Below are 27,451 nucleotides of genomic sequence, written 5' to 3' on the forward strand. Positions count from 1 at the left end.
ACGTAGTCAGAGGCTTGTCCTCACCCTGAAGGGCACTGCAAGCCCAAGCCAGAGAGGACTGCAGCAGGACGTGGGAAAGCAACTTGTCCAAGGTGGCTGTGACTTCAGAAAGGCGTGCAGCAGCGACATTAAACCATATCCAATGTCTGTGCCTCGGAAATATTTTATTACTGGTCCAAAAGTCCAGGGACACTCTAAAATGGGAGGGGAAACATTATTTTTGAGAGCAAAATTCTCTGGATATTTAGATTCTGTTCTTGCCCAGGGTCATGTGAAAGAGGAATCTGTTAGCAGTTCAGACCGAGACTGGAAGGTTACCATGATGAACGCAGCTTTGCCATCTCTAGGAAAAAGGCAGCAAATAATTTGGATCCCTGTATGTAGTTCCACCTAACAAAAGAAATAAGAGACACTGTTACTCCTGCTCAAATGACAGAGGAAAACGGGTCTATAATTTAAACAGGAAGCCTTGATGATGCACATTCCAACTAGAGGATGCAGCCTGTCTGGGGTCACCAGCGTGGAGACCCCAGGCTTGTGCAGGGAGGCACCACGGGGTCCATTCACCTGTTGATCTTCTCGTTCTGAGAGTGCTCTCCATCATCCACAGCACCCAGCGGCAGCATTATCACACTCTTCTGGGTGGTGTCCTGGAGGGTCTTAGCGATGGGTATGGTTGACCCATCCCGGATCATATCTGGCTCTGTCCCAAACACTGAAATGCAGGAAAGGCAGGCATGTGAATAAAACAATGGCAAGACCACCCCCAAGCAATCTCCTCGAATGTACTGCTTACTTTGTCTTTTCTTTTTAAAAAAATCATTAAAAATTTGATACTTAGGATAAAAAGCTTCTTGATTCCACATAATATATATTCTAAAATCATCGAAAGAGTCAAGAAGAAAACCACAGTTGTCTTCTTTACAGTTATGTACTTTTAAAAAATTATTTTTAGGGGCTTCTCTGGTAGCTCAGTGGTAAAGAATCTGCCTGCTGACACAGTAGACATGGGTTCACTCCCTGGTGCAGGATGATCCCACACGTCACAGAGCAACTAAGCCCAGAGGCCACAACTACCGAGCCTCTGCTTTAGAGCCTCTCCTGGAGCTCATTCCCCACCACGGCAGAAGCTACCACTGTGCAAAGTACTCCCACCACAGCTAAAGAGTAAGCCTAGCAGCAACAAAGACCCAGCACAGTCCAAAATAAATACATGTTTAAAAAAATTTAAATATAGTTTTAAATGTTTTTAAATTTGAACGAATTTTATACTTACAGAGAAGTTGCAAAAATTAGTACAGAGTTCCCATGTATCCTTTACTTTCCCTAACGTTATCATAGAACCACTGTACAGTTATCAACAATAGGAAATTAACATTGAGTAACATTGTTATTAATAGCTAGACTCAGGCCTGAATGGAATTTTACCACGTTTCCCCTTTTTTTGTTCCAGGATTGAGCCCAGACTCCCACAGTGCATTTTGTCATCACTTCTGAGTCTCCTCAGGCTTGTGACAGATTCACGCCTCTCTTTGACTTTCATGAACTGGACCCTCTTGTAGACTGCTGATTGGCTGTTGTGTAAAATGTCCCCCCGATTAACTCTGTCTGATGCTTTCTCACGATTGGAAGAAGTCCTGCTTTTTTAGCAGGAGCTAAACAAGCTAAACACCACGAGACGGTGTACCCACTTTTATGGTTGCTACATGAATTAACTATTGGGAAAGTGGGACTTCTTTTGTTTTTATTTTTATTTGTAATCAACATATAAGTAAATAGCTGTACTCAACTGTCACCTGAATTTCTCGGTGTTTGTGTACTCAACTTTCAAGGTACTTCAGGAAATAGTATTAATGGATATCCTAAAGTCTAGAAAGATGAGTTCAGACCTTCCAGGCTAGAGGACAAGTTGCTGGTGACAGAGCAGGAATGAACAACGAAGCAAAGTCACAGAAGAGAATCTGCCCCAGGACTTTCTCATCCACAGAGCAAGGTGTGAAGGTGAATAAAGACAGTGGACGTTGTTAGCAGAATGGTCCAGCACACAGATAGGCCCTAAGCTTCCCTGCAACAGTAGGTCAGGTCTCGACATTTCAATCACATGCCTCTCTTCAGTGGCAGTTCCTTTATCATGCTAACCCTTCCTCCTCTTTTCTTCACTTGGCAGTGGGGATGATTATGTAGCTCTAAGTCTTGGACTTGTCCTCTGATGGTTAATGTCTGTGTCCCTGGACTGACCATTCTGATAGAGAGTGAGGGCTCCAAGGAGGTCTGGACTCCAAGTTCCAGCTCGCCATCGTTAGGGGAGTGCCCCAAGGCCCCTCTGTAATGTAGCACGTGGATCCATATAAACAAGTGTCTTCCCGTCTCACATTTGGACAGGCCCCCCAAGGGCCCCCACCCCCACTTTTAGGAGAGCCCCTCATTTTGTAATTGTTGGCAGTGTCCCATTCCTGCTGAAAAAAGGCTGGCTATTCCTTCTCCCCCAGCAGCCAGGGCCCAGACACGTGTCCCCTGCTCACCACTCACAGGATCCTGTCAATACAAAAATCGAAAGAGGCACCATGGAGGAAATTACAAATAAAGCTACTCCCCATCTCTGGAGAAGGACCACTGGGTTTAGATTCAGATGGGCTGGAATTGAGTTTCTCGTGTGTTTTGTGATTTTGTACAAGGAGCTCATATCCAGGAAGCTGCTTCAGTGGAAGCTCGTTCCTGCCTTGGGGCTGTTTGCACCAGCCAGGCAGTCCAGCAAGGGCTTCAAAAGAACAAGACCATACATGGTGGGAATAGAGACCCAAACCCATGCCAAGATGGGTCCATAGTTAAACATTCTCATGGGGGGACCCTGTGTTCACCCAAACCCAAGCAAGGAGGGTCAAGCTGACACATACACACACCCCTCCAGGGTGAGCCTGGCTCCTGGAGAATGCCCTGCCTTATGTAGAGGGTCTCGTTTTCTGCTTCCTGATGCCCTGAGACCATTAATACCCACAGCACCTTGTGACCAGGAAGAGCAAATTCCCGCCGGGCAGCCTGGTGTCAGCTTGCTCATTCCACTAAATCTTAGCTGCTTCATGTTTAATCCCAGAGGATTTCCTTTACTTTCATGCAGCTTCAGCTGTGACTGTAAAAGGATGTTTTAAAATATTAGTCATCATTTCCTGGGTCAGGAAGACCTCTTGGAGGAGGAAATGGCAACCCACTCCAGTATTCTTCCCTGGAAAATCCCATGGACAGAGGAGCCTGGTGGGCTGTAGTCCATGGGGTCGCAAAGAGTCAGACATGACGGAGCAGCTAACTCTTTCCATACTCCCATCATTTCCATGAGCACTGGAGGTTTTCAAGTCCATCATTTTCCCCAAAATTCAAGTCTCCTGGTGTGAACTTAAATGCTGGCTTTTCCACTAATAGCTGGGTGCCCTTCAGCAAATTACTTTGTCTCTTCAGGCCTTATTTATAAAATGGGGAAGGTAATAGAGAAGACTCATGAGACAGAGCATTGTGCATGGTAATACAGCCCATAGGAAAAGGACAATGACGCTGAGGTTTTAACCTTACCTGCCTTATCCACTGCTCCACCAGGCACCACCCCCCACGGTAAACTGGCAACTCAAAATATCTTAAGTCCAACCTGTTTTGATGGCTCTTTTTGCTGCAAGATACTGATGGTCGCTAATATTTGCGATCCACGGATGCAGTCCTAGTGCCATGGAAACAGTCATCTGGTTGGAGCTGTTTCTTTTGGAGAATATGTATTCAAGATGCTGCTTCACCTGAAAGGTAACATTTTCAGGTGTAAGAGAAACCTTCAAGTAATTCTCTCATACCATGAATGCACAGTCGTCTGTCATCTGGAAACTGATTAAACCTCAACCCGACAAATTTTGAGTGTTTTGGGCTTTGCCTGAGTTCTTCCGGAGGGCCGGCCTGGAGTGAGCAGGCCCTCCAGGATTCGGGGGTGAGCGGCGGGCTTCATCCGATGGGAGCAACACTGGGTCTCACTCCCCTTCCTCCCCTAGACTCTCCAAGGCCAGCCCCGCCCCAACCCCTCCTCAGCACGATGTCTGTTAGCATCTGGTTATTTGGAATTTTGCTAGTTATGAAACATAATGCAAGTATAACTTCATCTGACGACTGATTGCCCTCTGGACTTATCAGTACCTTCATGACTATTTGGGGAACATCATACATTTGGAAATTTCCCAGAAGTGGGAGCAGTTCTGAGCTAAGCTGTGAAGGAGCCTGGCCATCAGTGTCCTTCTCTCCCCTCGGTTCTGTTAGCTGCTACTAGGGAACTCCTCCGAGAGTAACTTCAGACTCTGAAACAGTCCTTCCAGGGAACTCCTGGGGGTCCAGGGGTTGGGACTCCACACTATCACTGCCGAGCGCCCGGGTTCAATCTCTGGTCAGGGAACTGGGATCCCACAGGCCGTGTGACGTGGCAAAAACAGAACAAAAAATCCTTCCACTTTTGGCTTCAGCAGATGTCAGTGGACATCTGTCACGTGTGCTGGGTCAGCACCCAGCTGGTCACAGCTGTGAGCAAAAGCAGGTTGGCCCCGCCCTCCTGGAATCTGTAAGTTACAGAAAGAGGGACAGTAAGTCCGAAAAGGGGAGGAGGGAGGAGAGGAGGGAGGAGCGGGGAGGAGGGAGGGGGTAGGGGAGGGAGGAGGGGGAGGGAGTGTGTGGATGCGATCAACAATAAAAGGGACAGGACACAGGGACAGAAACGGATGGGATGAGGTGTTTCCTGAGCGCACTTATTCAGAGTCTACTTTCTGTTAAAATTGAATGAACTGACACTTGGTGGATAATTGAGACACTGAACTCCCGCCAGATAGCGTTGTCATTAAAATGGCTGCGTTCAGAGAGTGGATTTCAGACAAACTGATGACTGCGGCTGCAGATTTTTCCGGCTCAATCCAGCCGCGGGCAGTTAGCTGCTCCATCTGGATGGAAAACCAATCTTGCCTTCATGTCTGCCATTTACTCTTTAAAAATTCCCCATCACTCCAACTCCAAATGGTCACTTATCTGACTACTGTAATTGCATATAATTGAGCAGAGAGATTTTCACCAAACAAAAATTTCTATCAGTTTCTTGACGTTTGTTCCAGTCCCTTTTCCATTGGAAAAAAGAATGATACTTCAGTGCTAACAACTGAACTGCCCCTACACTGTGGTGTGTGGCACTTGGGCGTGGGCAGAGAACTCGGCACGCGGTTACCTGGGTCTCCACCACAGACATATCCATGTGCGGCACTAGCCGGATGGAGAATTTTCCTATGACTCGGCCAGGAATGACTGTTTTGGCTCCAGGCTCATGAAATGCACCCTCAATCCCATGGATAGAAAGAGATGGGTACCTCCACAGGTGCATTAGAAGTTCCTCCTATGAGATAAAATCATTTATTACAGAGAAGAATATTTCATTAAAACCCGGTCGAGTGGTATCGCGCGTTCACCAGTGTCTGTACGCCTGCAACACTGCTCACGACAGGCTAATTATCACCTTACTGAGATGGGCCTGGATGACAGTATGGATGGGCTTCCCCAAGGACCCGAGACCTGCCCGAGCTGCTTCCGCCGACCACAGCCCCTCATCACGCCAGCTCTGAAGTCTGCAGTTAGAACTGGGGTTCGATTATAAATTTCTGTCCCCAGTCATTCCAGTGACAACTTGTGTGCTAAATGCATTTTGTTTTCCAGAAGCCTTCAAAGAAATCTGCCGACCTTTGAGCCGGTGGCCCCCAGAAAGCCAGTCTGAGCGAACAGATATACTTCGTGATAATAAACTCCCCACTTCTGTTCAGGGTCCCTCCCTCCCCTGGAGGTTCCCCCCCAGGAACCAGCCAGAGTGACCCATCAACTGGAGGGGCAAGCGGGCTTTTGTTTCTTAAAAGGAGGAGTAGTAGAAGGGAAAACGAAGAAATCTAAACTGGCCAGTGCGTGCTCAGTCACTTCAGTTGTGTCCGACTCTTTGCAACCCTATGGTTACTCTGTCTGTGGGATTCTCCAGGCAAGAATACTGGAGTGGGTTGCCATGCCCTCCTCCAGGGGATCGTCCCAATCCAGGGATCGAACCTATGTCTCTTATCTCTCCTACACTGGCAGGCAGATTCTATACCACTAGCGCCACCTGGGAAGCCCAGATTTGCCAGTAGCCAATGCTTTTGGCTGTGGGCTTATTTACTACACTGAGGCAGTGATGGAGAATTTACAGATTAAACCCTAAAGCTCTAGTTTTGTCTTTTTTTAAATTAAAAAAAAAAAAACAATTTGGGATCTTGGAACTGAAATAATCTCAGCCAATCTCAACCTCTAAACAGACAGGAAGCTCAACTCACTGGCTGAGGGCTGGCATGGGGTTGAGTCTCATAAACCGACTAGAAACACGCAGCTGTGAGTCAGGTCGCCCAAGGCCCATGCCAGACGGACCCCAAGAAAAGGGCCGGCTGATCTTGCCCCTGGAACGGGACCCTGAAAGGGAAAGCTGCCCTAATGAGCGCGTGCTCCCAGCTCTGAGATGTGCAGAATGGCCGCGCATGGCAAACCAGGCACTGGGAAAGCATGGGTTCTCAGCATTCCTCTTTTGGATTTCCCGCCGAGGCATGACCTACCTTGGTGTCAAACAGGAGCCTCTTAACCTGGCTGCTGCTCCGGAACTCGCCCACGTCCAGGTCGATGGCCTCGTACATCCTCTTCTCCTCTTCTGTAACAGGGGCCACGCGCTCATAGATCCCAGGGACCAGGATGCGGCCAGACTCGTCCACCAGGCTGCCTACGAGACACGCGGGGGCGGGCACGGGGGCCGTTATAGGTGTGCAGGGTCCTAGTCCTGGAGAGGAGCCTTAGGATGGACATGACTGTTTCTGGCCTGTTAATCTGCTTCACCAAAGCCCCATAGCTCATAAGGCAGAAACTGTAACGCAGGTACCATTAAAGAACAAATATTCATTATAAAGAAGAAATTAAAGACCCTATTATATAATATACATTCATTATAAACAAATACAACCGTAACTGCTCTTCAGGGATGTACTTGTAGATGCTGTGTGCTTATCGGCCCCCGAGGGTCCTGAGTTATGAATTCCCCTCATTTAGCCCAATAAGGAGTATCATATATCAAATAAATGATGCAACCTCACTAGTAAAATTGAAGTCAAAAATAAATTGGGCACCGACAGACTTGGACTGGCTGTAACTGATTTACAACCTGCCTCTGTCTCCCCTTGCTCCTTGGAAGAAAAGCTATGACCAACCTAGGCAGCATATTAAAAAGCAGAAACATTACTTTGCCCACAAAGGTCCGTCTGGTCAAAAGCTATGGTTTTTCCAGTGGTCATGTATGGATGTGAGAGTTGGACAATAAAGAAGCCCGAGAACTGAAGAATTGATGCTTTTGAACTGTGGTGTTGGAGAAGACTCTTGAGAGCCCCTTGGACTGCAAGGAGATCCAACCAGTCCGTCCTAAAGGAGATCAGTCCTGGGTGTTCATTGGAAGGACTGATACTGAAGCTTAAACTCCAATACTCTGGGCACCTGATGGGAAGAGTTGACTCATTGGAAAAGACCCTGATGCTGGGAAAGATTGAAGGTGGGAGGAGAAGGGGATGACAGAGGATGAGATGGTTGGATGGTATCACCAACTCAGTGGACATGAGTTTGAGTAAGCTCCAGGAGTTGGTGAGGGACAGGGAGGCCTGGTGTGCTGCAGTCCATGGGATTGCAAAGAGTCAGACATGACTGAACAACAACTGAACTGAACTTCTGTCACCCTGATGAAAACAGCACCAAACTTAGAAGTCCCACCAGTGACACAGTCATTGAGTCTTTAGTGTCCCTGAACCTAAACTTCCCCTGCCAGGCTCGTCTTCGAGGACAGAGGTGAGTGGCAGACAGACCTGCTGGTAACGCAGCCGGAAAAACACAGGTAGGGAACCAGCGGTGGGACCACCTGGGCCAGCCTGTGGGGCCAGCCAGGGGGGGCGGCGCAGTCAGTGGTGAGAACGGACACGTGTGTCTGAAACGCCAAGGGCAGCAGAGGCCAGGATGCCCAGGGTCCGGGTCATGGTGCCCATTTAGCTGGTGCGGTCAGACCTCACCCCTGAGTGGGGCAGGGGTGATTCAAACAGACATCTGAGACCTGAGGCTGCGATCCGAGCAGCTCACCACTTCCTCCAGCAGAAATGCCCCGGGGGCCCAGTCCTGTAAATCTCTGTTTTCTTGGGATGAAAGGGGACTTCCCCATGCCAGCTGGGGGGAGTAAGTATCTGATTTGTTTCAAAAACAAAGTGAAAACATGTGCTTTTCATCCTGTTCAGGACCCTAGTGGGACTTTTCCTAGCAGAGACTGTGCCCTGGCAGGGCTGAATGGAATTCCAGGTCTGGGTGAAACCACAGTCTACCAGGATGCAGTGAGGCAGTAGTGCCTGGGGCGGGTGGGGAGACCTCTAAATGCAGTCCCAAAGACACAGGGATGCCACGCATTCCATGCGGGGAGGCAGCGGAGGATGAGTCTGGTAAAACAGAGATTATTTTATCTCCCCCTACCCTGCAAAACAAAAATATTAAGTTGTATGTTATCTGAATTCTTCTGGAAACAATTTAAACACTTTAAAGAAAAACGGCTCGCTATTTTCTGTCTGAAACCATCAAGCATGGAAAATACTGTCCAAGAGTTATATTGTAGGAAAACTAGAAGGCCTTAAAAAATAGGTGATAGATGAATAGGCAGACAGAAGATAGAGCACAGACAGTAGATGGATTTCACTATTTCATTGGGTAATGAAGGAGCAGGATGCACTAGAATAAAGTAACGCTGAAGACTGGGGGTCGACCACCCAGCAGGTCTGCCGGAGGGCTGGTGGTTTCCTGGGAGAGGCCCCAGGCCACTGGGGTGTGAGTGTGTAGGGCTGAGGTAGCGCTGTGTCAAGGCTCGAAAAGCAGGGGTCTTTGCCAATTGATCCCCAGAGAGGGTGCATACGTGCTAGGTGGCTTCAGTACTGTCCAATTCTTTGTGACCCCATGGACCTTGCCCTCCAGGCGCCTCTGTCCCTACGACTCTCCAGGCAAGAATACTGGAATGCTTTCTGGCCATTTGCCCAAAGGGGCTTGTTGTGAAATTTGCACAAAGTTAAACTTTATCCAGGTGAGAAAGATCCAGATGTTGTGGGGTCTGAAGCTTGTCTAACCTGAAAACCTCTCTTTAAAAAAAGAAGCAAATTATGACTTGAATTGATGCTTTTGAACTGTGATGTTGGAGAAGACCCTTGAGAGTCCCTTGGACTGAAAGGAGATCAAACCAGTCAATCCTAAAGGAAATAAACCCTGAATATTTGCTGGAAGGACTGATGCTGAAGTTGAAACTCCAATACTTTCGCTACCTGATGCGAAGAACTGACTCATTTGAAAAGACCTGATGCTGGGAAAGATTGAAGGTCAAGGTAGAAGGGGATGACAGAGGATGAGATGGTTGGATGGCATCACTGACTCAAGGGACATGAGTTTGAGCAAACTCTGGGAGATAGTGAAGGACCGGGAAGGCTGGCATGCTGCAGCCCATGGGGTCACAAAGAGTTGGACATCACTGAGTGAACAACAGCAACAAGTTACAGCACGTGCAGAGTCCCTGCCAGGACTGTGCAAGCCAAGCTGTAGCTTCCCTCAGCTCCACGATCCATCTGACTGCTGGGCTGTCCAGGTGTAGGTGAGAGCTGCAGTGAGTCAGGCGGGTGAGCAGGCTGACACAGACACACACACACACACACACACACACTTACATTCACCTGCATCCCCCAGGCCCACCACCAGAGAAGTCAGGGATGAGGGGTGGGGGGCAGCGAGCAAACTTGTAGGGGAAACACTGACTGAAACCGCCCACCCAGGCCAGGCAGCATAGTCACCATCTGCATGAGCTGTTTTACGACAGGACGTGCTGGTAAGGAACGCGGAATCAGCAAGCCACCACCAACCAGAAGAATTACAGGAAAGGTCAAACGGAGATGCCACTCATCCTATCAAACCCCCAGGATCCTCCTCGCTGGCATCCACCTCGGCTGAGTGATGCCTGTGCCACTAGGAAGGACCCTGAGTCAGAGTGATTGGCCAGAGACCACCCGGAAACGAATCCCATCAGCATAAAACCCAGGACCTCGAGCCACATGACAGAGAGTCCTCCTGGGTCCCTAACCCTGCCGCGGGCCCTTCCCAGTGAAGTCTCTTGCTCGGTCAGCATGTGTGTCTCCTCGGACAGTTCATTTCCAAGTGTCAGACAAGAGCCACTCTCGGGCCCCAGAAGGGCTCCCCGACGCTGCAACAGACTCACTGGTGTTCCTGAGCCATGTGGGGTCCTGGGGACCCGCGGACAGAAGCCAAGAGGCGCGGGCAGACTGGGCAACGGCTCTGGATGCTTTTCCGGAAGGGTCTGTCCACCACCGTCCCCGAGGATGGCCAGATGTGTTGTGACACCCAGTAAATGAAAAGGGGGTGGGTTGAGAGAGGGTTTCAATCCTTGGAAATAAATAACATGGATGTAATAAGCCTCAGGAGCTTTAGGTTATCCTCTGAAAGTCGCTCAGTCGTGTCCGACTCTTTGCAATGCCATGGACTACAGAGTCCACGGAATTCTCCAGGCCAGAAAACTGGAGTGGGTAGCCTTTCTGTTCTCCAGAGGATCTTCCCAACCCCGGGATCGAACCTAGGTCTCCCACATTGCAGGCAGATTCTTAACCAGCTGAGACACAACGGAAGCCCAAGAATACTGGAGTGGGTAGCCTATCCCTTCTCCAGCAGACCTTCCCAACCCAGGAATCAAACCGGGGTCTCCTGCATTGCAGGTGTATTCTTTACCAACTGAACTATCAGGGAAGCCCTAGGTTTTCCTCTGTTCCGACCTTATTCAGGGCTGGCCTGAAGCCAAGCAGGAAAGGGCCAAGTCCAGCAGAAGCACGTTAGCAGATTCCTTGAGGCTTAAAAAGTGAAAGAGGACGTTACCGAGAAGAGCGACCAGATCCGCCATGGGTTCATTGAGGATCCCACCAAAGGTCCCCGAGTGGAAATCTTGATCCCGGCACTTCACCTGCAAGACAGGCAAAGGGAAGGCAGCTGCTCCCACCGTGGCCACTCGACAACAGCCCTCACCTGGCACCAGAACCGCCCAGGCGGCCCTCAGGACTCGGGTGGGTCAGCTGACACCCCCGCCGTGTTTCTCTCGCATGACGTGGGGCTTCATGTCCCACTGGCTCCCCTGAAACTGGCTTCGCCCCCAGCCTCGCCTCCAGCAGTGCTGTGTCCCAGACCACCAGCTACCCCCCTACCCTGGGCCATGGCGATGTTCACGGAGCTGTCTCCCTCTTGGTTTCACCCCAGCTCTTACTCAGCCCTCCTTCCAGAGAAATTCTCCAAGAAACTTCCTTCTGCTTGCAGGACAGGTCTCCTTGTCTCTTCTAATAATTGCTTTTCTGTCTGCTCACCCCGATGCGAGCCTGGAGCCTCCTTCCTCTGCATCTGGAGTGAGACCCACACTCACTCACTCATGGGCTCCACAGTCTCAGCGCTCATCCCTCGAGGTCTAACCTTGGACCCACCCACAAGACCTAAGGCTTCTGTTTCTTTGGTACTTAATACTTTGGCATGCTCCCAGCTGCTGAACTGGAGGAGGTCTGGAAGGGAATGTCTTCTACAGATGCCTCCCACAGCGGTCGTTTCCAGGAGGGCTGCGGACCTGTGACTCCATCCCCTTCATGACCTTGGCCTCCTCCTGTGTACACCGTGTCCAATCAGCTCCCAATTTCTAATGAGTTTGGGTGTGTGTGGTTTTTTTAATCGTTTTCAGCTCCTTCCCTCTCAGCCTTCCTGCCTGGCTGGCCCTTTCCTGCCCCGCCATCTCACAGCACTGCCAGATGAATCCTTCACTTACTCTCTTAAGCCCTCCGCCTCCTCAGGCAGCAATGTGAACACAGCCCTTGGGCTGGTAGTGCTCCTCTGGGATCCCATGCTTTTATCCCTCCTTCTGGCCCCGGCATCTCTCCTCCATCCCCCTGGCCACAAGCCCCTCTGCCTCTTCACTCCAGAAACATGGACAAATCACGTGCATTCACTGTTGGGGGCCTTCATGGACCCCCCCAGTCCCGAGACCCCGTGATTCCCCCACACCGGGTCAAGCACCCAGGTCAGCGTCTGCTCCATCCTCCCACCAGGATCCCAGCGTGGACACCCCCACCTCCCTGACGGCCACAGTTGGCAGGTACCTCCACAGTGAAGTAGCTGTTCCCCCGCGTCCCATAGATGAGCGCCGGCTTCCTCCGGCTAATCCACAGGTTGTCCGAAATCACAATGCAGTCCACACTCGAGAAGAACCCAGACTTTTCTTTCCGGACAAGTTCCTCCAGGGCTAGAGACCCAGCCTCCTCCATCCCTTCGATGAGGAATTTGACGTTCACTGGGAGATCCTGCATTAACAATGGGGCAAATCATGCTGCAGGAAAGAGTGGACCCCTTGCCCTTCATGTTTTGAAAACCCAGGATGTGTTTGTGTGTAACATAAATACACTGCACTGTTATACACATTCCCACAAGCTCTGTTTACAATGAAGCAGTTTTAACTCAGGTTGTGAGGGAACCAAGGTAATGGCCAGTGAGGCAGGAAACTCATGTTGGTGACCAAGGATCTGGGAAGGGCGTTCCTAAAGAAAAGGCTGTGTCCACAATACAGGGTTCCGTTCAGCCCTGCAGAGAGGCCCTATCCTTCCTCTCCCCAAGAGGACTTTTTCCAGAAGGGTTACTCCATTCCAAGTCTCTTTTCTGTCCTCATAATCCTGAGCATGATAAATGAGAGCTCTTTCCTTTGAAAGGCTGTCTAATGTTTAAGCCTCGGGATAATTTTTATTTCAAGTATCTGTTATTTTTCAGCTATGAGCTCAATCTGCCTTTTAACTTATTCAAAGGCTTTGATCTTGCAGCAAAATGGAACTTGAGGTTTTCTCTAGTTAATATTAGGGCGCCTTTAAAATTTTTACAATGTGCCTTTCCCCCATTTGGTTTTGATCTTTTTGTATCTTTATAATGTATAACTTCATATCTTTGAGAGGCACGTGGAGAGGAGAGGTCAATGGCTTTTCCTGGAACACGAGGCGAAATGGGAGCGGTAGGGGTGAAAAGTGATTCAGTGCAGATGAGGCAGCACACACATACGAATTAGTTCTAATGAGTGAGGCTGACTCACCCCCGTGAACAGAGGCAGGCCAAGTGGGGGATTACGTTTGAGAAAGTAAGTGACCTTGGGTCACTTAGCTGGTTAAGGGGATTTGGGGATAAAGATTTGCTCAGTGCATTCCCTGAATATATTTCTAGGTGTCTTAGGAAGTCAAGCTAAAGTTCTGAAATTTTAATATTTGAAAGCTCTTTATTAACACTTAACTAGAAAACAATTGCTAAGGAGCAGTTTAAATGCTTTGGAATTTTCTGGCAAAATGTGATTAATAAAATACAAGTCAGTAGCTATTAAGTGTCAGAGAAGGATCTGAGACCAGCAGCCAGGGCTCTCTGCTCTGTCCCTTAACACCCAAGGGACCGGGGACTAGCCGCGTCACCTCTTGAGTGACAGCCACTTCTTTATGTGAGGCGGGTATTAATAGTCGCCCTGCCTCTTGGTAAGATGAGCCAGAGAAGTGTACATGTAAGTGCGCTGAACAAGACAGGACGGGGATGGGAGGGAACCAGGAAGCAAGAAGCCAGTGCTCATAAAGGGCCTGGTACTTGCAGGTACCAGAGAAACTTTATACGTGTAACTTCACTTAATACACTCAATAAGCCTGGTGATAGAAACGATCAATCATAGATCACAGATGAGGAAAGTGAAGCTTGGAGAGATGAACTGATTTGTTTAGGGCCATGAGGACTTCATATCTTTTGTTTGTGATTATGTAAGTTTCAGAACTGAAATTTAAAAACCAAACTAGCTTTTTACCTTCACACAGACAGGATGAATGGAGGATTATATATTATGTATGCAGCACTTCCCAGGTGGCACTAGTGGCAAAAAAACACGCCTGCCAATGCAGGAGATATAAAAGACTCGGGTTCAATCCCTGGGTGGGGAAGATCCCCTGGAGGAGGGCACGGCAACCCACCCCAGTATTCTTGCCTAGAGAATCCCATGGACAGAGGAGCCTGGAGGGCTACAGTCCCAAGAGTCAGACATGACTGAAGTAGCTTAGCACACATGCGTAGAAACTTATAAATATTGTTTTCCTCTTCTTAAGGAAGAAGAACAGAAAAAGAGAGGAGGAAACTGGTGAGGAATGAAGGAAAGATAAAAAGACTAAGAAAGTAGAGAGAGAATTGAAGAGAGAGAAAGAAACCAAGGGCTAATTTAGAGGAGCACATGAACAACAGGTCAACAGGGCCCGGCCAGAAAGATGTCCCGATTCATTAAGCTTGTCTTCCTCAGTGAGATAAAGCAGTCAAGTGGAGAGCACTTAAACCCTCTCTTCTGCTTCTTCTCAGGAGAGAGAGTCTCTGGCACCTGATGAAATCACTTCCAGCAAAAAACAGAATCAAAGCCAGGGCCTGCTCAATGGACAGGATTTGGGAGAAGCAGCATCAAGGATCTCAGCCTCGGGCACGGCTGAGCTGCTCCACTTGCCTTGTGTTTCTCCTGTAGACACAGTGCCCAGAGATAGACCCCCCCATCTCAGTCCTCCCCAGATAGGACAGCCCACCATCGCCATAGCCACTGTCATCACCATCACCATCATCTCCATCCTTATCAGCACCATCACCATCACTGCCATCACCACCATCACCGTCACCATCACCATCATCATTACTGTCGTCTTCAACATCACCATCATCTCCATCATCATCACCACCATCACCATTATCCTTACTGTCACCATCACCACCATCACCACCATCACCACCATCACCACCATCACCACTATCACCATCATTTCCATCACCATCACCATCACCACCACCACCACCACCATCTCCATCACCATCACCGTCATCATTACTGTTGTCATCAACATCACCATCATCTCCATCCTCATCAGCACCATCACCATTCACTACCATCACCACCATCACCACCACCATCATCTCCATCACCATCACCACCATCACCACCATCACCAACACCATAACCATCATCTCCATCACCATCATCCTTACTGTCATCATCACTATTACCATCACCATCATCATTACTGTCATCACCACCATCACCATCACCATCATCTCCATCCTCATCACCACCATCACCATCATCTCCATTACTATCACCATCATCACCATCATCCTTACTGTCATCATCACTATTACCATCACCATCATCATTACTGTCATCACCACCATCACCATCACCATCATCTCCATCCTCATCACCACCATCACCATCATCTCCATTACTATCACCATCATCACCATCATCCTTACTGTCATCATCACTATTATCATCACCATCATCATTACTGTCATCACCACCATCACCATCACCATCATCTCCATCACTATCACCATCACCATCATCCTTACTGTCATCACCACCATTACCATCCTCTCCATCACCATCACCACCATCACCATCATCTCCATCACCATCACCACCATCACCATCATCTCTATCACCATCACCATCACCATCATCATTACTGCCGTCATCAACATCACCATCATCTCATCCTCATCAGCACCATCACCATTCACTACCATCACCACCACCATCATCTCCATCACCATCATCCTTACTGTCATCACCACCATCACCATCCTCTCCATCACCACCACCACCATCACCATCATCTCCATCACCATCATCCTTACTGTCATCACCACCATCACTACAATCACCACCATCACCACCACCATCACCATCATCTCCATCACCATCATCCTTACTGTCATCATCACTATTACCATCACCATCATCCTTACTGTCATCACCACCATCACCATCCTCTCCATCACCATCACCACCATCACCATCATCCTTACTGTCCTGTCATCACCACTATCACCATCACTGTCATCATCACCATCACCATCCTCACTCCCAAGTGCAGCCAGCACCTACCTCGTCCAGGGCCTTGAACGCGCTCACCGCATTGATCCATGCTAAAACAGGTCCTTTGTTGTCTGTTGTTCCTCGGCCATAAAGTTTTCCTTTAAAAACGGGGGAAGAATTTTCAGAAAAGCATGGATGCCTCTGCCAGGTTGAGTGAGGGAATCAAAAACAAAAGTAGTTTTGCAGATAGTTGCTTGAATCAGGTTCTCTCTTTTTCTAGGCAGCAGTCTTGCTCTGAACTCACAAAGTTTTATTTTTTAAATACAAATAGTATGCTAGTCAACAAATGTAAGCTAATTGAAAATATACAGAGCCCTTTGGCCTTAATAGTAGTTAGCTATTTTTATCCAAATTCATTGAGAAAGACCTGAGGATTTGTTGCAAAATATCAGGTAACACAGCCTCTCACTCTGAGATTTTACAATTATCAGGGGAAAGAAAAAGGGTGCACAGGTGTCTCCATTAATCTTTCTTCTTCTTGTCTTTATAAAGTATAATTACATTTGATGTTTTTTGAAAAGAAAATATGTAAAACCCAAGAACTCCCATCCTGGGGACTTAATTCACCCAGGGGCACAAAAGCTCATAGTTTCTTTCACAAATGAAAGAAAATCAGCTTCGTTGAACCAACTGGTGAACCAAGAGCGCTGCATTCTGTCCAATCCTCACAGCCACAGGTAAAACCTGGTACCTGAGGCAGAGCTGCATCTCAAACCGTTAAGCTCTGTGAGCGATCCTTCGCCACTGACCGTCCACCTCCGTCAGCGTGTACGGGTCCGTGAGCCACCCGTCCTCCTGTCTGGCAGGCTGCACATCCACGTGGCCATAGAAGCACACCGTGGGCTTCTTGGGGTCACTGCCCAGTTCAGCCAGGAGGATGGGAGGTATTGGGAGGGTCTGACCATCAGGCAGCTGCAGAAGGAAAAGGGATAATGTTTATAAAACAAAACTATTTAGTTCTTCCAGAAAATTCAAAGACATGGCACTAGGAGTCTGTTTCTACCCCTGGTCCTTGGAGAGCCACATTATTTTTATCTGACTCTTAAGGGGGTACCACAAGACACTTCTAATGTAAACATCATGAGAAGTTCTTCCTCAGATACACACTGACCAAGAGTAAACTTAATTGAACATGCTCTTCCATATGAGAGTTTTCCCAGTGGTTTGGCTGTAAAAGAATCAGCCTGCAATTTTGCAGATGCAGGAGATACAGGTGTGATCCCTGGGTTGGGAAGATCCTCCAGAGGAGGAAATGCCAACCCACTTCAGTATTCATGCCTGGAGAATCCCATGGACAGGGGAGCCTGGTGGGCTACAGTCCGTGGGGTCACAGAAAGTCCGACACGACTGAGTGACTGAGCACACTCCTCAGTCTAAACTCAGACTCCACCAGCTCCAAGCAGGCAGATGCAGTCCTGGAGACTAGTCTTTGCACACACGTCAGCGCTGAAGCAGGGGACACTGGGAGGTTCAAGTAAAGGTCCATGTGCCCCCGTGTATGTGTGTGTGTGTGTGTGTGAGACAGAGAGAGTGTGTGTGTGTGAGTGTGTGAGAGTGTGTGTGTGAGACAGTGTGTGTATGTGTGTGTGCATGACTGTGTGTATGTGTGTGTGTGAGTGTGTGTGCGTGACTGTGTGAGTATGTGTGTGCATGACTGTGAGTATGTGAGACAGTGTGTGTGAGACAGTGTGTGTGTGACTGTGTGTGTGACTGTGTGTATGTGTGTGCATGACTGTGTATGTGTGTGTGTGAGTGTGTGTGAGACTGTGTGTGTGTGTGTGTGACTGTGTGTATGTGTGTGCATGACTGTGTGTATGTGTGTGCATGACTGTGTGTATGTGTGTGTGTGAGAGTGTGTGAGACTGTGTGTGAGACAGTGTGTGTGTGTGCGTGACTGTGTGTATGTGTGTGCATGACTGTGTGTATGTGTGTGTGTGTGTGAGAGTGTGTGAGACTGTGTGTGAGACAGTGTGTGTGTGTGCATGTGACTGTGAGTATGTGTGTGTGTGAGTGTGTGTATGTGTGAGAGTGTGTGTGTGTGAGTGTGTGTGAGACAGTGTGTGTGAGTATGTGTGTGACTGTGTGTATGTGTGTGTGTGAGTGTGTGAGAGTGTGTGTGAGACAGTGTGTGTGAGACAGTGTGTGTGTGTGTGTGCATGACTGTGTGTATGTGTGTGCATGACTGTGTGTGAGTGTGTGAGAGTGTGTGAGACTGTGTGTGAGACAGTGTGTGTGTGTGTGCATGACTGTGTGTGAGTGTGTGTGTGAGTGTGTGTGACTGTGTGTATGTGTGCATGTGACTGTGAGTATGTGTGTGTGTGAGACTTTGAGTGTGTGTGTGTGTGTGTGAGACAGTGTATATGAGTGTGTGTGTGTGTGTAAGTGTGTGTGTAAGAGTGTGTGTGTGCTTGACTGTGTGTATGTGTGTGTGTGCATGACTGTGTGTGTGTGAGTGTGTATGTGCATGACTGTGTGTGAGTATGTGTGTGTGAGGGTGTGTGTGTGTGAGAGTGTGTGTGTGTGACTGTGTGTATGTGTGTGTGTTTGTGCGTGACTGTATGTGTGTGTATGTGTATGCGTGACTGTGTGTGTGTGAGTGTGTGTATGAGACAGTGTGTGTGAGTGACTGTGTGTATGTGTGTGTGTGCATGACTATGTGTGTGTGTGAGTGTGTGTGTGCGTGACTGTGTGTGTGAGTGTGTGTATGAGACAGTGTGTGCTAGTGTGTGTGTGTGAGTGTGTGTGTGTGACTGTGTGTGTGCGACTGTGTGTATGTGTGTGTGTGTGACTATGTGTGTGTGTGAGAGTGTGTGTGTGCGTGACTGTGTGTATGTGTGTGTGTGTGACTGTGTGTGTGTGCATGACTGTGTGTGAGTGTGTGTGAGACTGTGTGCATGTGTGAGTGTGTGTGTGTGCGTGACTATGTGTGTGTGTGAGTGTGTGTGTGTGAGTGTGTGTGTGACTGTGCGTGACCGTGTGTATGTGTGTGTGAGTATGTGTGTGCATGACTGTGTATGTGTGTGAGTGTGTGTATGAGACAGTGTGTGTGTGTGAGTGTGTGTGTCCCTGTGTTGGTCGTGTCTGACTCTTTGTGACTCCACGGACTGTAGTCTGCCAGGCTCCTCTGTCCATGGGATTCTCCAGACAAGGACACAGGAGCCGGTCGCCACACCCTCCTCCAGGGACCTTCCCCCGAAAGGCAGAAGGGAACCTTGATTCTGAGAGGTCGGTTCCTTTAAGGAGGCATTTGCGCTTAAGGGAGAGGGCCCTTGGGAGAAGCGCAAGGCACGTGAAGGACGTGAACAGCACGGGTGAGGGGCTTTCACGTGCCCCCTTCACCTGCCCCATCTGCCCCTCGGTCCGGCAGGACAGGAAGTCAGTGCCACAGCCTCACTGGGACTGGAGACGATGGGGCGGGCGGGGACACTGGGAAGCCCTGGGGAGCCCAGGGAAGCCCCATCCTGGCCCTAGGAAGACGAGCCTGGCCGAGGCGGGAGGCGGGGGCACCGGCACCTGCTGAAAGCCCGCGTCCACCGAGGCCACGCGGGCTCCCAGGCCCTGGAGCCGGTCCGCAGCCAGGCCCGCCATCCGATGCAGCTCTCGTCGCAGGCGGGGCACCGGCTGCACCGAGTCGCTCTCGACGGCCACCCACTCCTTCAGCGTCTGGGGGCAAAGCGACAGGTGGTTAGCGTGGGGGGTCATTATGTCTGATCCCCTGGGCATGCCTTGCAGGACCCCCGGTCCCCTCTTCTGACCTGGAGACCCAGCTGGAGGTGAGAACAGGAGCCCGGGGGAAGGACGGATGGAGGAGCCTGCCTCTAAAGCCTGGACCTGGGCCCCCCGGGCCTCAGCCCCCATGGAAGGGCTGTCCCTGTCACCCGGCTAGCTTCTGAACTGAGAGCCTCTGGCCACCCGCTCGAGGACTCAGCTTCCCACGAACACCCCTTGTGGGTCCCTGAGTCATCTCTCTGTTCTCTCCCCACTACACTGGACAACACCCCAGGAAAGTTGTGAAAGTCCAACAGGCATTTCTGTCAAGTGAACACGCCCCCACAAGGAAGGAGCCCATGAAGGCCCAGCTCAGGGCCAGCAGCCTGGAGATTCAGCTAGTACTTTAGTATGAACACGGGGGGTTCAGTCTGTTTGCACAATAATGTTTCTGACGTGGGCTGGTTGGTCCAGTGAGCAGACACTGACCATGCATCCCGTGCCAGACACAGTGTTGGGAGCTCAGGGTATTCCTGGTGGTGGAGGCGGGCGGGGTGTGCTGGGGTGGGCGGGTAGGAGAGCCAGCAGAAGGAGAGGGGTGTGCCAGGTGGGACGGTGGGTCCAGCGCCCCCAACCCCCATGACTTCCTGCTCCCCAGGCCTCCCTCTCCCCCTAGCCCCCACTTGCCATGTCTCTCCCCACACACACGTGCCCACACCACGTGCAGATGGCCACGTGTCAGGATGAAGCAGAGAATCGTAAAGGAGGGAGTAAAGTACATAGTGCATGTGGGCTACAAAACAGACAGCCTTGCCATGAGCTTGACAGGACTCTGGACTTACAGCTGCTGTGGCAGCTGGTGGTGTAACGGGGACGTTTCAGGCAGGTTTGTGGGCGGAGAGGACCTCAGTGAGGGACCCTCTGAAGAAGAGGGGAGAATGGGCCATCTGAGGATGGTCCAGGGTAAACATGGACTCACCAGAGCTTGCTGGGCATCCCTGAAATGGACAGACCCAGAGCAAATGTGCTGGGAATGCCCCCTTTCAGGAGGAACGGCCAGGAGGGATCTCCTACCTAAATCTAACCAACATTGACTATTTTAATTCAATGAGGAGCCACAGGCATTTTAAATGGAATTAAGTTGTCAGGAAAAGGATGAGATGGTTAGATAGCATCACTGACTCAATGGACATGAACTTGAGCAAACTCCCGGAGACAGTGGAGAACAGGGAAGCCTGGCAGGCTATAGTTCATGGGGTCACAAAGAATCGGACATGACCTAGTGACTGAACAGCAAGTTGTCAGGCAAAAAAGAAAAAAACAAAAAATCCACATCTCCCAGCAAATTCTCCCAGCTTCCCAAAGTGCACTGTCCAAGTGTTCGGCACCTGTCGGGTCTCTTACCTGCACAAATTCATCTTGATGGAGGTCAATGTACTGGAAGACTTTCTCCAGCGGCCCAGGGGGTGGGGTGGACGCAGAGAACATGCCTCCAACCAGCAGCAGCAGGGAAGCAAGGAGAGACGCCACCTGCAAGTGGGCGACAGCAGGGGGACCATTTAAAATAAGGACAAGGTTTAGGACTTTCCATCTCTAAAGTGCTTCAATAAAGTTAGTGCTATCCGACACAGCTGCTCTCCGTCTTTTGAACTGAAATAACACAAGGGAATAAAACAGGAGATGTATTTTTTGCTACAGTTTTCCCCAAACACTTCCTTTGCAATGCTAGAGAATTTTAGTAAGACAGAAACCAAGTTAACAAACTTGTCTTTAAGCAAGGTTCTTCTGTTCTTTTCCTAATACAATCTTTCCTATGGGTTCAGGGGCTTCCTGCAGGTGGTGCTAGTGGTAAAGAACCTGCCTGCCAATGCAGAAGATGTAAGAGATACCTAGGGGATTTGATCCCTGGGTCAGGGAGATCCCCTGGAGGAGGGCACAGCAACCCACTCCAGTATTCTTGCCTGGAGAATCCCATGGCAGGCTGCAGTCCATGGGGTCACAAAAGAGTCAGACAGTTGTCTGAAGTGGCAGCACATACCTGGGGTCACTTCCTGAAAAGTTAAATCAGCTTCCTACATCCCAGGTGTCAAGGACAGTGTTTATAAGAGAGAAAGGTTTGAGTTAATAATATTAATTTAAAAATAAAACAGCAACAAAATTTCTTTGGGTGATTATTCACTTTACCAGAAGGAATATTTTGTAAGGACGGACTAAAATCCTGAGCAGTGTTGTAGGGCTCCGTGCCATCCACTCCTGAGGTCAGAATACTCTAAGAAGCTTTACAAGATTTGATCTGATAAATAACATGGCAGGACTGGCAAGCATGTAGACATTGCTGGCCACGGTCTCTGCCTGGGAGCCCCCGACCCATGGTCTTCCTTCGTCTGAGACCCCATTACCTCCCCCCACCCCGACCCATGAGCCCTTGGTCTTCCTTCTACCCCCACAGAAGATTCCAGGCTAGGGGCAGAGCAGAAAAAAACAGGTCCAGAACTGAGTAGAGCTTCCAGGTTGAGAATGAAGCTAATTATCTTTCTCCTCTTCCTTCCGGATTGGTTCTGTACAGTTTTGAAATAGATTTTATTTTTCAGAAACGTCTTAGGTTCAGGCTGCTTCTTCCCTTGGCCTCCAATTCCAGGCACCCAAAGAGTGAAGGTGAGGACTTGAGTCTCGAAGATAGAGAACTACTACAACTCAACAATAAAAGACAATTTAACCTAATTTTTTAAATGGGCATAAGATTTGAATAGATACTTCAAAGAGAATGCACAAATGGCCCACTAGCTCGTGAAAAGATGCTCGACATCATTGCCACCAGGAAACTCGGATTAACCACAATGAGGCAACAATTCACACCACTCAGGATGGTTAAAACCAACAAGTCAGATGACCACAAGGGCTGGCGAGGGTGTGGGAAAACCAGAAGCCTTGTGCATGGTTGGTGGGGATGTAAGGTGGCACAAGTGCCTTGGGAAGCAGTCTGGCAGTATCCTTCAGCGGTTCAACAGAGCCACCGTACGACTCAGCAGTTCCACTCCTAGCTGCATGCCCAAGAAGGATGAAAATACACGTCCACCGGAAAACGTGTACATGTTCACTGCAGCATTGTTTGTATCAGTCAAAGGTGGAGACAAAAACCCAAACGACCAGCAATGAATGACTGTACAGACAAAATGTGGTGGAGACACACAACAGAATATTACTCAGCCGTGAAGACAGATGAGGTTTTGACATGTGCTACAATGTGCCTGAGCTGGAAGAAACAAAAGGCTACACTTTGCATTTGTCCAGTTACATGAAATGTCCAGAATAGGTAAAAACGGAGACAAGAGTAGGTTGGTGGTAGCCTAGGGCTGGGAGGACTGGGGGTGTGGGGGGTGGGGGAAGGGGCTAAGCCTGGTCATGAGCTGGGGGATCTTCTCCAGCGATGAGAATGCTCTAAAGTTGACTGTGACAGTGACGGATCAATCCTGAATTCAGGAAAGACCACTGAACTGCACATGTGAGTTCATGAGTCATATTGCAAATGAGTCATGTTGCAATACAGTTGTCATCAAGATAACAATCAGGAATATAAGCACCCATTCCTCAATAGAAATGTGTTACTGAGTATGAGAAATGTGTACCGAGGAAGCCGCAGAGAGGGTCCAGTGGGTGTCGCGGTGAGCTGTGCTTCTCCGCGGGCGCAGGGCGCGTTTGGCCCGGCAGACGGCGCCGCGGAGCCGCGGCCTCGCCTCTGCTCCCAGCTCACCCGACGGGAGCGAGTCTCCGGGCGGCTCGGGGTCCCGCGTCGGGGGCGGGCAGAGCCTGGAGCCGGGGCTTCGGGGACCCGCCGCGGCGGGACGGTGAGGGCGCCCAGGAGGCCAGCTTCTACAGCTGAGCCATCTAAATGAACGGCTGAATTGTTATTTTTATTTTCCATCCAGTTTCCATTACAAAAAAATTATTTGCTGCTCCTCTCCAGTGAAATGTGAAAGGAAAATCTGAAAAGGAAAAGGAAGCCACGGGAGAGGAAGGGAAAAACCTCGATGGTGACTCCCAGAGCACTTGCAGAGGGAGGGGCGCGGAGGACTGGCTTGTTCCGAGACCGGGTCCTGCGCGCAGGGCCTGCATCCTCAGCCCTCACCCGGGCGCGTTTTCCTGTCGTCTGCCCTTTCCCTTTCGGTTTGCCTCCCCTTTCCACTTGCCATCAGGCCCGCGGAGGCCGGCCCTGGGCGCTCATCTCGCCTTTAGGACCCCGGGTGGATCTCTCCTCCTGAGCCTCCTGTCATAGTCGTCCTTGACCTGAACGAGTCACCCACAAAACCCTGGGCCTGAGAGAGGGCAGCCCTGGCCTGGCCTTGGCAGAAAGGAGTCCCTGGAGAGGAGAAGGTGCGGGCGGGGGTCCGGGAGCGGAGCCGATGCCCAGGCCCTAGTGTCCTCCCGGTGGGGCTGGCCCTGGGCTGCTCTGCAGGCTCCTGGAGACTCCAGCTGGGTGTTCTGAGACGGGACCAGAGTTCCGGGCGCCCCTGGGCTGCGTCCATTTAAACCTAAGGACTTCCGACTTCTTGAAGTCCCGGCCACACCTCTGTGGTGACCATTCTCCACCCATCAACCGAGCTTCACTTCCTCAAAGCCTCTCCCCACCATGGACACAGGCCTCGGGGGTCTCTCTGCTCTCTCCTGGCTCCAGTCAACAACTGGGGAGAAAGATGAACCATGTGCTTCGCAGACAGCGGCTCTGGAATGCTCCTGAGCTGCCTCAACCAATGTCGCTTCTCTATCTCCTGCCAGGAAAACATCAGGCATTTCAGGAGGAGGCTGGGTTGTCATTAGCTTCTCGTGTTGAGCAGCATAAAGAATAGAAAATTAAAACATTCTCTCCTCCCACTCCCCCCCAACACAGCCAGGGACCAAGGGTGGCTCCCCTGTGTACACACGACAGCCCATTAGACAAACCCTTTTCTGCCCATAAGCAACTTTAGTGCCAGGGTTCACCTGGATGCCCAGAATGCTACTTACCAAGTCTTTCAGAGTCCCACGTGATGTTTTACAGCTATTGCTCTACCTGTGTCTGCTTTGGTGAATTTTATGATACAGAAAAAATGCTTTATTAGCCTAGTTTAATCTCATCATGAGAGGATTAAAAAATAAGAATTCCAAACCAAACAAGCCAGCTTTGCTGGATTCTGTTCATTCCCCTGCAGGCTCTGAACTGAGCCAAGGACTCCTGCAGAGATGAACCAGTTCAGCAAGCCCGTGAGGGCGGGGCTTTCAAGGGGGCAGCCTGGACAAGGCTCTGGGCCAAGGAGCAGTTTCAAGGATCAGGCCTCCCCAGGAAGTCCCAGGAACCGCCAGTTTCTCCTCCTTCTTGTGGTTGAGTTTCACCCCGGAGGAGAGCTTGTTGTTGGTGTTCAGTCACTCAGTCATGTCCGATTCTTTGAGACCCCATGGATTGTAGCACTCCAGGCTTCCCTGTCCTTCACCGTATCCTGCAGTTTGCTCAAATCCATGTCCATCGAATCGGTGATGCCATCCAACCATCTCATCCTCTATCGTCCCCTTCTCCTCCTGTCTTCAATCTTTCCCAGTATCAGGGTCTTTTCCAAGGAGTCAGTTCTTCGCATCAGGTGGCCAAAGTATTGAAGTTTCAGCTTCAGCATCAGTCCTTCCAGTGAATGTTCAGGAGAGCTCAGCTGAACCTCATTCCCAGACCCAGAGGTGATGCCTCACACTGCACACAGGCAGTTGGGATAGCAGCACTGGGGCCACCTCTTGGTGGGGATCAAGCCAAAAATGACACACCAGTCAAAGGACAGGAGGAGGAAGGTTTATCACTTGCAACAAATAAGGAGAACACTTAAGGGATCTTTCTCAAAGTAGTGTCGCCCAGAACAGAGATACTTGGGGAGTTTTAAGCTAAGGGTACGTGCATCTTAATGAAGGGGCTGAAACAGAGCAGAATTCAGCAGAGAACTGGGGCAAAGGTAGTTGATAGATGATTGAAGTCATGAGGGTTAGAAAAGGTCAATATTGTCATCCCTCAGATTCCAGTTGGTCTAGAGGTGGAGCATGTTGGGCTAATCTGTACCACTGAAGCAGACCTGGGGGTCTTTACAGCTGACTCCTTGTCTTTGCTGTTGTTCTGTCTCTCGCCTGATGATGATCATTTGTTCCCACAAGATCATGAATTACTGACAGCATGGTGGCCAAGCTTAGATCCCAAAATGACTCGGGCAAAAATGGCTTCTCTTCTGTCAAAAAGCCTCGCTGGATTCTTTTCCTTCGGGACCCCTACCCTATAGGCCCACATTACTTCCCCGCAGTTTTCTTGACTCTTTTTCTGGGACTCCTACTACAGCTGGGGTCTCTCATATCTCCTCTGCCCTCCAGCTGTCTTCAATCTTCTGTTTTCTATCCTGTCATCCCTTTGCCCCACTTGCCGGGTGAATGCCTTAGTCCCACTGTCCAGCTCATTCATTCTCCTTGCAGGCGGCTGGTCAGCACTGACATCCTCTGCTGAGTTACTGCAGTGACTGGTTCCATTTTCAGGGTTGCTAACTGGTTTTGTTTTAGGGCTTCCCTAGTGGCTCAGACAGTAAAAAAAAAAAAAAAAGAAAGAAAGAAAGAAAGAAAGAAAAATCCACCTGCAAATCAGGAGATCCAGGTTCAGTCCTTGGGTTGGGAAGATTCCCTGGAGGAGGGCATGGGAACCCACCCTTGCCTGGCAACCTCATGGACAGAGGAGCCTGGTGCGCTACAGTCCCAGTCCAGGGGGTCGCAAAGAGTCGGGCACGACTGAGCGACTAACCCTTTTTCATCATTATTAGGACAGGACTGATAACTGCAAGGTCAAGGTGATCAGGGGCGCTAGGCTTTGTGTGACCGCCCCCGCACAGCACTGCCGCGGAGGTCCTTGGCCCTCGGTACAGGTGTGTCGTTAGGTACCCGGGAAACTGCAGAGCTGAAATCTGTTAATACCGGGATTCAGGGGCGCCCTCACCGGAGCAGCTCCGGGTCTCTCCCCCTCCCTGTCCCGCAGCCTGTGGGGAGCCCATCTGTGCCTCCCCCACCACTCTCCTCTCCTTTCCCGAGGCCCCCATCCCCTCCGCGTGCTCTGAAGCCCAGTCTTTGGGGGTCAGTGGGGGACAGCGCCCCCGTCTTTACGTGCCCGCAAGCTGAGTGCGGTCTTAGCGCTGTGAGTGTGCAGAGAGGCCTTGCTGTCCAATCAGAGCGCTTCTGAATGGGGCGGGTTGCAGGTGCATGAAAGAGTCGTGGAGAGGCAGACACTTGAGGGGTTATGGGGCCAGCAGGGGCGTCTCTAGGGACAGAGCCCCTCGAGTCCTGGTGTGTAGAAGTTACCTACGGTCCCCAGAGCGGAGCTCGGGCGGGGGGTGTCTTCAGGCTCCAATTCCCCGCCTCCAGTGTTTCTCCATCTGCCCCGAGACACGCAGTAGACGTTTAACAGTGCGTCTGGGCTCCGTCACGTGGACGGTGATGTTCGGCCCTTCAGGCAGGAGCCCTGTGCTGCGGGCCCGACTGGTCAGAGGCCGTGTCTGAGAAGACCGAGGCTGGACTCACACCGCCTCCTCTCTCTCCAATCACATCCCTCGGAGCCCGGCTCCCAGCACCACTCAACAACCTCCTGCACGGCAACTCAAGAAAGAATTAGGCTTTGTGAAATACTTCTGC

General features: G+C 50.2%; 1 protein-coding gene across 1 annotated transcript; it reads right to left on the reverse strand.

Annotated features, from left to right (window-relative positions):
• Positions 1-147: 147 nt before the first annotated feature.
• On the reverse strand, positions 148-24,984 carry CNDP1 (carnosine dipeptidase 1). The gene is made up of 12 exons (XM_043889305.1): positions 24,782-24,984; positions 21,185-21,310; positions 19,586-19,735; positions 16,822-16,984; positions 16,082-16,170; positions 12,255-12,455; positions 10,999-11,083; positions 6,624-6,784; positions 5,231-5,395; positions 3,635-3,776; positions 568-715; positions 148-390 (listed from the first exon to the last, which is right to left on the reverse strand). Exons 2-12 carry the CDS (start codon positions 21,266-21,268, stop codon positions 315-317), a joined length of 1,464 nt encoding a protein of 487 aa, XP_043745240.1. The 5' UTR covers positions 21,269-21,310; positions 24,782-24,984; the 3' UTR covers positions 148-314.
• Positions 24,985-27,451: the final 2,467 nt, after the last annotated feature.

Source organism: Cervus elaphus, chromosome 27 (assembly GCF_910594005.1).
Source record: "Cervus elaphus chromosome 27, mCerEla1.1, whole genome shotgun sequence".
NCBI classification, from domain to species: Eukaryota; Metazoa; Chordata; class Mammalia; order Artiodactyla; family Cervidae; genus Cervus; species Cervus elaphus.

What these genes read in the sequence shown, in the direction of transcription:
- CNDP1 (XM_043889305.1), bottom strand. Translation starts at nt 21,268, where the DNA reads ATGTTCTCTGCGTCCACCCCACCCCCTGGGCCGCTGGAGAAAGTCTTC. An exon ending in TGTCTGTGGTGGAGACCCAG is followed by an intron (nt 3,777 to 5,230) that starts GTAACCGCGTGC and finishes GTTACCTTTCAG; the next exon opens with GTGAAGCAGCATCTTGAATA. An exon ending in AAAAAGAGCCATCAAAACAG is followed by an intron (nt 716 to 3,634) that starts GTTGGACTTAAG and finishes CCTGCATTTCAG; the next exon opens with TGTTTGGGACAGAGCCAGAT.